The sequence below is a fragment of the Dunckerocampus dactyliophorus genome, chromosome 9 (assembly GCF_027744805.1).
Source record: "Dunckerocampus dactyliophorus isolate RoL2022-P2 chromosome 9, RoL_Ddac_1.1, whole genome shotgun sequence".
In the NCBI taxonomy this organism is placed as follows: domain Eukaryota; kingdom Metazoa; phylum Chordata; class Actinopteri; order Syngnathiformes; family Syngnathidae; genus Dunckerocampus; species Dunckerocampus dactyliophorus.
In genome coordinates, this window is record NC_072827.1 from 29,371,394 (window position 1) to 29,382,422 (window position 11,029).

General features: G+C 41.6%; 1 protein-coding gene across 1 annotated transcript; it reads right to left on the minus strand.

Annotated features, from left to right (window-relative positions):
- Positions 1-1,257: 1,257 nt before the first annotated feature.
- slc5a3b (solute carrier family 5 member 3b) lies at positions 1,258-9,446 on the minus strand. Its single transcript, XM_054786384.1, has 2 exons — positions 9,123-9,446; positions 1,258-6,184 (listed from the first exon to the last, which is right to left on the minus strand). Exon 2 carries the CDS (start codon positions 5,979-5,981, stop codon positions 3,855-3,857), a length of 2,127 nt encoding a protein of 708 aa, XP_054642359.1. The 5' UTR covers positions 5,982-6,184; positions 9,123-9,446; the 3' UTR covers positions 1,258-3,854.
- Between the last annotated feature and the right edge of the window lie 1,583 nt (positions 9,447-11,029).

The following is an 11,029-nucleotide window of genomic DNA, read 5'->3' on the forward strand; positions in this document are numbered from 1 at the left end:
CTATGAGAAAAAAAAGTTGTAATCTGATGAGAAAAAGTTAAAATTTTACAAGAATAAACTTGTAATATTATGAGAAATAGTAATAGTAATGTCATTGTAGTTCCACAAAGTTTAAATTTTAAGGAAAAATACTTAATTTTTTAGTCATAATATTATTAATTAAAAACAAAATAGTTTTTTTTTCTTAAACTGCGTTACAAGAATAAAGTCAAAATATTATGGGAATAAAGTCATAATTACGAGAAGAAAATGTAAAAAGCAAATAACAGCAGAAATGAAAAAAAAACTAATTTTACCAGATTAAAGTCAAATTCTAGCGAGAAAAAAATGTGCAATTTTACGAGAATAAACTTGGAATATTATGAGGGAAAATAGTTGGAAAGTGTAAAAAAAAATAAATAACACAACAAATAACACAAATGGAAAAAAACAGAAGTAATTTTACAAGAAAGTCAAAATATTTAAAAAAAATTGTAATCTGACAAAAAGTTGTAATTTTACTAGAATAAACTTGAATATTATGAGAAAAAGTAATGTCATTATAGTAGCATAAAGTTGAAATTTTAAGGAAAAATACGTTATTTTTTTGTGATAATATTGTTAATTAAAAACAATATAAAGGATTTTTTTTTCTAAAACTTACAAGAATAAAGTCAAAATATTACGGATATAAAGTCATAATTACGAGAAGAAAATGTAAAAAGTGAATAACAGCAGAAATGAAAAAAAAACTATCATTTAATCACCAGATTAAAGTCAAATTCTAACGAGAAAATGTTTTTGAAATTTTACGAGAATAAACTTGGAATGTTGAGGGGAAAATAGCTGGAAAGTGTAAAAAAAACAAACAACACAACAAATAAAACAAATGGAAAAAAACAGCAGTAATTTTACAAGAAAGTCAAAATATGTTTTAAAAAGTTATGTAATGACAAAAAGTTGTAATTAGAGAATACAAGAATAAACTAAAAAAAATATATACATACATTATAGTAGCATAGAGTAAAAATATTCAAGAAAAATTTGTCGTATTATTGTGAGAAACAAAAAACAGCTGTCATTTTTAGAATAAATATTTGGAAAACAAAAAAAGCATAAATGGGGGGGGGGGGGGGGGGGGGGGGGGGGGGTCGGGACCCTGATCTAAACAGACAGCACACAATACAGTATAGACTTCATTAAAATGGATGGTTACTGTACTATGGGGCCTAATTGTTGTGTCCATCCCTAAGTGATAGCCAATCAGTTAAACACGTCTCGTTTCCACAATTCTTTATTTCAAATCTCTTCCAATAAATCCATAAAAATAACAATGTCTTCTGTCTCAAAAACTAATGAAAATGTTTAAAGCTCTTTCCCATAACAACAATCGTAACTGTTTAAGAATCAATCCTCCAGTCATTCACGCCGCATTAGCTGATGAAGAAAACAACCCAACACTGTTACAAAACACAATAAAAACAACAGAATGATCCTTTGTTACTCTTTGTTTTTCTTGTCTCACGTGGAAACAATGAACCGGTCCGATTAAAAAAAATGGTGCTTTTATTATTAATAGGCAGCTAAATGGAAATCTACAAACACGGCAAAGCTAAGATTTAATCAGATGGCTTTTAACGAAATGTCACGGCACACAAGTCTGTAAAACATATATATACATATATATATATATAAGTGTATATATATATATATTTATATTTTGAAGCTTATTTGTCAGTCTAGCAAGTCACACTAAGACACATTTGGTAAAAGGTGGTATAAAAGATGCACTTTAAATGATACTGGAGCACGGCAGTGCGTTGAATGTACATCAGGACACAGTAGATACACTCGGTATATGATTCACTCGGTATATGATAGGAGCCAGGAATTATGTAGCAGACATGATAACTCATCTAACGCAACACTCGTGATATGCATAAAATATAGATGATAGACTCATGAGTATTGATACTTTTTTTTTGTTATGATGCTGTAGCAGTGCATAAAAAAACGCTTTGTTGCTTTTCAAATGTAACACACAATGAAAAATAATAACACAGCTCATGAACAACACAAACACAAACAGTAAAATGGTGAAAGTACCACACGATGTAAGTTCAATTTCTCAAATTCTAGTTTTGTGCTTCCTTCCATTTTAATGAGGGAAAATGACATCAAAACTGTCTAGCGATCGCACTCAGGAGCGAATCAAACATCACCATGGTCCCCTAAACAGAGGAGGTTCGGTTGGGATTGGTTTGTGAAATAGACCAACTGAAACCTCCAGGCCGAAATACAAAAAGGGCAACACTCCTACAAATAGAAGCTCGAAGCAGCGTAAGCTTGACAACACAACTTTGGTGGCCTTATCATTCGGGGTATAACGGGACGCCACCACGGTACCTCGGTTCAGTTTCATTTTCAGTATAGTCAAGAGTACGAAATAACTGCTTGGCATTTGTGTAAACAGCTTAAAGGGATGGTTGGGATTTTTTCACATGAAGTTGTATGACATCCCCATCAGCAGCGTAGCGCATCAACAGTGACTTACCCCCCCCACTTCATCACATTTCGGTGATGAGGAGCGTCGTTCCGGTTAGTTGGTAGGTGGGGAAATTTAAGAGTGGCTTCTCAAAACAATATGCATTCAGAAAAGTAATACATTTGCATCATAAAAATGCCTCCTCGAAAATAATCAGACCTCACAATCTCTCGTCGTCTCACTGCGCTGTCGTCTGTCCATTGTTGTGTTTGTGTTCCATGAAGTTTACACGGATAAAGACCGCGTCTCTTCATCCACTGTGGAACACATACACAACAATACACAGGCACCGAAATCTGACCAGAACTCCGTTCATGGGGTGAAATGGGGGTGAAATCATACAACTTCGTGTCAAAAAAACAAACTTTTCCTTTGAATGGTAATGGTTGTTTATTGGAACACGTTAACGTGCATGACGTGCAGGAAGCAGAGCCATTCAATCCTAACTCTGCTCCTTGTCTCAGCAATGACTGATCATTAACTTGGTTACCAACCACTTTCTAATGGGGACAAATTATATTTCAAATGAAAAAATTGCAAGCTACTGGCAGGCCCTCGTTCCCGATCACTTTGGTTTTATCCACTTGTCGTCGTTCCTTTATGTATTTCACTGGGAAGGCAAGGTGTTCCCTAAACAGGAGACTTTAATGACACAACAGCGTTTTCAAACTGTGGCTTCTCCTTGGCATTATCGCTAGCCAAAGGCTAGGCTGCGCTGTATTTCTTCACATTGCGATGCAGTTACACTTCCTGTCCCCCACTCAATGTGGTCTGTGTAGAAACTGGATAATCCTCTGTACCATACCGAAAAGTCTGATGACTAATGCATGTACCGTTACACCCCGACTGGTCTCTAATACTCTTACCACAAAAGTATGAATGCTACAGCAGAACCTAAGCTTATAGTCACTGTCAACCCAGAAAGAACAAATTAATCACAGAACATGTTTGTCACAATACAAAACAAAAAAGAAATAAGTGCATATGTCAAATAAGGCAAATATTAAAATTCACTTCTAAAAATCCCAGTAGATATTCAGAGTGCAGGATTAACAACAACGAGCGCTGTACAAAATGAACAGGCAAGTGCCGAGTAAAGTCTTCAAAAAGGAGTACATAGTTGGTGGGGAAGCTTTAATCATTCCAAAAAAAATGATTAGAATAAGCTTAGATCCCTGTTAGAGAGCTACAAAAGACAACTGTAAATATTACAGAGCTTCTCAAAGCTATAAATTCATCTGTTTGTAACAGGACACCCCCGACCGCCTGCGTTCTCGTCCACCTTCCTTCTTAAAAGCCCCCCCACCAGTTATTTGATTCAGAAGGTTGATTACAGTGAGAAAAAGACAAACATGAAGATGCCCACGGAGCAGACCAACAGCAAGCCCAAGTTGAGGAGGAGTTTGACTCGCGGGGTCTCGTGCAGCATCTCTGCAATAACCCTCGCTTCCTCCTGGGACACTTTGTGCTGAGTGTTCTGCGACGACTCCTTGTAGCCGCAAAACCAGTCCAGTGCACGAATGCACCGGCTGGTCTCGCTGCCGCTGTCGCCACGTTCTTCATCAGTCTCCAGCTGCCCATTGCCGAATCTGTCCGCTGGGGTGGTGGCAGGGGACGCCTCAGTGCTAGGAGTTGCTGGGTCGTGGTCTGTGGATGGGACCAGCAGTTTGAGATCGGCTCCGTCCAGACATCGCTCCTTTTTGACATCTGGGGGTAAATCTTTGTGCAGGCTTCCGTCACCGTTGTAGTGGCTCTTCTCTGTCAGTCTGTACGTTTGCTCTCTATCCTTGCTGGGCACCTTTTCTATGTGGCGCAGCCCCCACACCGTTGTGGTGCGGACCTGCTCCTCATCCGGCGGAGACGTGAGTAGACTGACCACCACAGCCACCAGGCCTGAGATCCAGAAGAGACTCGCCGCCACATACATGTAGTGGATGTTAATGATGAATGAAGGTCGTGTGTCTGGCTGGTCGCAACGAGGCCGCCGGTAAATAAAAGCCAAGATGAGTCGTACGGTACCAAGAGTGAACCCAGTCATGCCTCCCCAGAAAGCCCCTTTCTCGTTACAGCGCTTCCAGAAGACCCCAAGCAGGAAGAGGGCAGCGATTGGTGGCGTGAGGTAGCCAGCGACCTCCTGGATGTAAAGATACGTCTGGCCACCTTGCATCTCAATGATGACAGGAACCCAAGCGATACTGATGACCACCATGAAGACCACAAACATGCGGCCCACGAGGAGCAGTTCACGTTGGGATGCAGTCTTCCGAGCAGTTTGGTAGATGTCCAGAGTGAAGATAGTGCTTGCGCTGTTAAAGATGGAGTCCAGATCACTCATCAGGGCAGCGATCATGACTGCCATCATCAGACCCCTGAGTCCCACGGGCATCACTGCCATGACCAGACGAGGGTATGCGATGTTGGAGCAGCCGGCCTGAGAGCCGCACACAGCCATGCAGTGCTCGGGCCCGATACAAGCGATCTCATCTGCAAATAAGATACGGGAGATCATGCCTGGGATGACAATGACAAACATGGGAAGGATCTTGAGGAACCCTGCCATGAGTGTTGAGCACTTAGCGTGGGCAATGTTCTTTGCTGCGAGCACTCTCTGAACAATCACCTGGTCGGCACACCAGTACCAGATAGAGGCAGGGGTTTGGCCTAGAATAAAGCCGGGCCAAGGAATGTCTTCATCCAAAGGGCCACGAAGGATGCGCAGGGAGTTTGGTTTGGGATTGATGTGGCAGGAAGGAGAATAGGTGTAGTTCCCAGCAGCCACAATGGCGGTGACATTGGGGATGGCCTCCATGTACTTAGTCCTCACACCTTCTAGCCCACCCACTTTAATAAGACTGATGATGGTTAACGTTAAGGCTCCACCGATCATCAACACCGCCTGAAGGGCATCTGTGTACAAAACAGCCACCAGTCCACCAGTGACAGTGAGCAGGGCAGTCATACTAATGAGTAGGACAATGGACACATAAAGGTTCCACCCAAGGGACTCCTGGATGAAGAGTGCGCCGGCATACAAGTCCACAGACAACTTGGTGAAAATGTAGAGGAGCACGGACAAGAAAGCAAAGTAGACCTTGAGTCGGTTTCCGCCGTAGCGCTTGGACAGGTACTCCGGCATGGTGAAGACTCCCGAGTGGATGTAGACAGGGATGAAGACCCAGCCTAGCAGCTGCAGAAGCAGGAGGGCGTTGAACTCCCACGCTCCCACAGCAAACCCGCTGGCCGCTCCCGATCCAGCCAGCCCGATGAAGTGTTCACTGCCAATATTACTCACAAAGAGCGATGCACCAATCACTATCCACGTCATGGAGCGTCCGGCCAGAAAGTAGCCGCTCACGGTGCTGCGGTTGGCTTTCCACATGGCAAAAAAGCCGATTACGAGCACCAGGATGAAGTACAGCGCCACAACGGCGATATCGGCCACCTCCATTTGAGCCATTTTCGGAAGTACACAGTAAAAATTCAGTGAAATTCCACAAAAGCTCTGCTTTGGTTTGCTGTCTGGGTGGAAGCCGTGGTGTCCACCGCCCGGTCCAATTCACGAGCAGTGCGTCAGATGGGCTTATCCACCCGTAGTCGTGTTGTTCTGCTTTTAGAGGATGTTGTGGGCCTCTGGTCGACAAAATTCTAGAGTTTTTGTTCCTGCAAGACAGCAAAAGCACACAAAAACACGTCATTACATATTCTGTTGAAGGATTGTTGAAGGAAGAAAATGTTAATGGCAATGGTTCATTTGTTTTGGATGTGATTAAAGGGATAGTTTGGATTTTTTTTTTTTTACATGAAGTTGGATGACATCCCCATCAGCAGTGTAGTGCATCAATGGTGACTTACCCCCCCCCCCCCCCCCCCCCCCCCCCCCCCCCACTTCATGATATGGAACGTAGTTCCAGTTAGTTGATGGGCCACTTAAGTAAAGAGTTTGGCTTCTCCAAACAATATGCCTGTCTATTGTAGTGTATGTGGTCCACAGTGTTTACATGCGCCCAGAACATGAACAAAATGCTGGTGTCCACAACTCACATTTTGTATTTCAGAATGCATTTATTTCTACTGTTCTTTCATTATTAACTGAAAACCTGAATGAACAGCAGGCTTGCGTGCACCTCATGTGGTCGTGGGGGCTACCTGGTGCCCGCGGGCACCACGTTGGTGACCCCTGCTATGTATATGTATATGTATATGTATATGTATATGTATATATGTGTGTATAAGGGAGAAAAAGTTAAGCCTTTACAGACTTTGCAGTGGCCTTTGGAGAAGCCCAGTCAAAATCCTGTTGTGAATCCTATTGAGATGCTGTGGCATGACCTTAAAAAGGCGGTTCAAGCTTGAAAACCCTCCAATGTCGCTGAATCACAACAATTCTGCAAAGATGTGTTTGCCAAAATTCCTTCACAGCGATGTAAAAGACTCGTTCCAAGTTATTGCAAAGGCATTCGAGTTGTTGCTGCTAAGGGTGGCCCAACCAGTTATTAGGTTTAGGGGGCAATCCCTTTTTCCACACAGGGCCATCTAGGTTGGGATTTTTTTTCTCCCTTAATAATAAAAAGTTTCATTTAAAAACTGCATTTTTTGTCCAGTTGTGTTGATAAATGTATTTGATAACCTGAAACATGTAACATGCAAAAAAGTAAGAAATCAGGAAAGGGGCAAAGACTTTCACACCACTGTATATACAGTACTCCATCCATCCATCCATCCATCCATCCATCCATCCATCCATCCCCTATGCTGGAGCCTATCCCAGCTGACTTCGAGCGACAGGCGGGGTACACCCTGGAGTGGTCGCCCATCACAGGGCACATATAGACAAACACTCACACTCACATTCATAACTATGGACAATTTAGAGTCACCTATTAACCTCACATTATTATGATTCATTCAGAACCACCAATATATTTTATATATTAAAATGTGCTTAATTAATGAGGGTGTGAGGCATATTAAAGCAAGGCGGGGGAGGGTTCTGGAGTTGCCACTCTTATTGCAAACAATCAGAAATCGGAGAAGAATGTGAACATCAAGCTGGCATGAGGGAAGCGATCATACGGTTGTCTCAAATACTCACCGATTCACATTGGTGGTCTCAGAAAGTAACTCACACGAAAAGCAAGGGTGTTCTGTAGTGTTTTCTACTAAACCACCTCGAGGATAACCTACTGGCACTAGCCGACTAGAAAAACATTGACTCCAACTTCAGTTTAGCTGACTAATCAATTGGTATTAGTCCTATCTTATGGCTACAGGATGCACAGAGTCAGGTGTATCCGACAACTAACTTCCTGCAGGAGTGATGAAACTGGAGCTGGGCCAGGTTTTATGGTTTTTCTTCTGCTGCTGCAACAAGACACCAGAACCAGTGTGCTCTTCTACTTCTATGAACTAAGCTCCTGAGGAGTAAGATATGCTGGTACAACAACACAAAACCACTTATAGCCGGAACACTTTTATGCTCTATGTCAGGGCTGTTCAACTAGCTTATTCTGACTGACACATTTTTAGAAAGTTAAAGACCACACGTACATTTCTACGTTCACTACTTTATTTTGTACATGATATCAATGCAAGGCTCTGCCATACCCTAAAATGTTTACAATATGGCTAATGTAGTCCTCAATTATAGTCACAAATTAAAACAGAAGCAATACTGTTAAATTAGTCAAGGCCCTCTAGATGACAGGAGCGCTCTGTTGTTTAAAAAGAACCTAATGCAAAGACGCTATTCAAAGATCCTCTAGACGACAGAGGAGCGTTCTGCTGTTTTTAAGTAGACACTAGTCGAAGATCATCTGCATCAAAAGTGCGCTAACGTTTTTCGCGAGGGTTGCACAATGAAAGAAATCAAAGATTCTAAGGCACCACTTTGATACTTTTATGTATGATAACATTTTCCAAAATCAACAATTTCGTTACTTTCCACTCTGTTCCTGTTAATGACATGACCTCAAAAAGTATTGATATTTTCATTTGATAATCGATTTTAGAGCGTGATGGTCTGGTGTTTCACATCACGAGTCTTGTCATTCATGAGCATTCTTGTGCCCGCGGACCTCCAATTGGGATGACCCTGCTCCACTCCACTTGTCTCCTCTGACAACATGGAGAAAGTGTTGCAGGTTGCAAGGCAACCCCATGGATGTGTGGAACAATGGCTGCTTTAATTCATTGTAAGACGAAGTGGCCGACTGACTTAAATCACAAAGCAGCGGCGACGCACAGCAGCTCACCTAATTCGACGCTGAGAGTGTTCTAGAACAGTCCTCCACGCGAATATCGCATATGTTAAACCTTTATAGTCATTATACATATGATATTCATTTTTGCAGTATATACATTTTGTTACAGTATTATGACATATTTAGAGGGAAAATGAGCCTGTTTGACAGGGTTGACCAAAAAAAAAAGACACGCGACTGCACTTCGAGCAGGAAATAAGAGCTATACGTTACACGTCAGTACACATTATTTTTAAACACTTTTCTTCAACACAAATGCATACATTCGTAGCAAAAATGGCACACAAGTTTCAAGTTGGAAACTGTGTGTTATAAACAGCACTAAAAACATTTAGTACCTTTCAAGCTAGCGTTAGCAGCCCTTGACTGGATGCTAAAGGCGACAAGCAAACACACCCCCGGAGAGGAGATGGTGAAGAAGAGCGCTCCTCCAGCAGCCAGTGCACCTCTTCTTTAGAAGGAAAGAAAGAAGCCGCTTCCTTGGTTTACAAAAAAAAGTCAAACAAAAAGCCCGTTATGATGCTTTGCGTCTTACGCCGGTGCTCTGAATGATGTCAGTGGCAATGCCAAAGCGCCTCTTCTCCTTATACTTTACTAGACCTATACCATGCCACGCCCCACACGTGTGGCTCACCCGTGACGCGTTTGGGTGCACAGAAAAATATGCAACTATAACAAGACTTGTATGTTTTGTATGAACTTTGTGCATTTTCATTTCTTTGTTCTTTTTTTTTGCAAATAATAAACGCGATAATCGCTGCTCTCCGGAGACACACCCACCTTTGCTGGATGGTCACTTGTTTTTGTATGTCTATAAATACTGAAATATATGAAATTACAGAAGATGAAAAATAACACAGAACTACCGTTAAAAATTCTAATAGTTTACACAAAATTAATTGCCTTAAGCATTTTCAGACGACTAAAACGCCTTAAACGTGACCGGTGTACTACGAGATCATCACACAGGTAAAGGATTAACCGTCTGAGCTGCTACGAAACATGGAGAAGTAAGTACCAGACCCCCCCCCCCCACACACACACACACACACAGCATTGACTGATTAGACAACTAATCTGGTTTTAAAAAATGACACGCACCCCTAGATCTTTCTAGAAACTCACATCGGAATGACACATTTTGTGTTTAATTGCAAACCAATTGGGAATTGCAACAGTTCGAATTGACCTGATTCATTTTTGTGCAAGGTAATATGAAAGCGAGAGATTGCTTTAATCCACTAAACTGGCACATACCACTCATATTGTCCCTACACTACCCAATACCAAACTTATTGTGTCATCATTGTACTTGGTTGTAACATAACACGGCCTTTCATACTTACTACAGCGGAAAATTCCAGCATCATATATGACGTTAACATACTAATATCACGTATACTATAGTGCAGGGTTTTAACATAAAAGTAATGTAGGACAGGCGCTATCTTCAGCACATATTCCCCTAATCATTTTAAAAAGAAGAGCAGTCAGTGGGAGATAACATGGGTAACAGAACGGTTGACTTTCATCAAAACATCCTGCAAGGCAGACACAGCTCCGCATATTACAGGGGGAGGGAAGCTGAGTAAATTTCCACTCACTCCCCTAGTGCGATACATTGGAAATTTCCATTTGGAAGATGACTACATTTCCCGGCGAGCCTTGCGCGACGTGTTGAGTCGTGACGTACAAGACGATCGGGGAAGATAGGAAGTTGTCGCCCGAATGCATACATTGCAGCACGAAAAAGTGTTTAGAAAATAATAATTTAATTGATCGTTTCGTTAATTATATATAGCATTTTAGGTAGGGAATAAAGTTGATGGTATTGTAAATACATACATGTTAAATGTCCCCAGTTATGTGTTCATGGATGGTCTGCCATTGGTTTCGTGTGGATTCAATATATGATTCATGCCCGCTTGACTTTTTTTTTGCAGTTTCATTTGGACTTTACAGTCGTCGGTTGTATGTGGTTAAGTTTGCACAATATCATATTATTATGGAGTTGGCGTCAAGTGGTCAAAATTGACACGGCAGACAACTATGATGGGCTAATTAATGACGTTCACAAAATACCTACTAAACTTTACAGCACGTGTCGCATACCCACAAAAACAGTAACCGCACAAAACAGAAGCCTCTATTTTTGTGGCTCAAATAAAGTTGGAGCTTCAGTCACACAAAAGTGCAAACAGTTGCTCTTTGCACATATTTTCACCCAGGCCTGTTAAATATCTTT

Coding starts and splice junctions, on each gene's coding strand:
- slc5a3b (XM_054786384.1), bottom strand. CDS start 5,981: ATGGCTCAAATGGAGGTGGCCGATATCGCCGTTGTGGCGCTGTACTTC.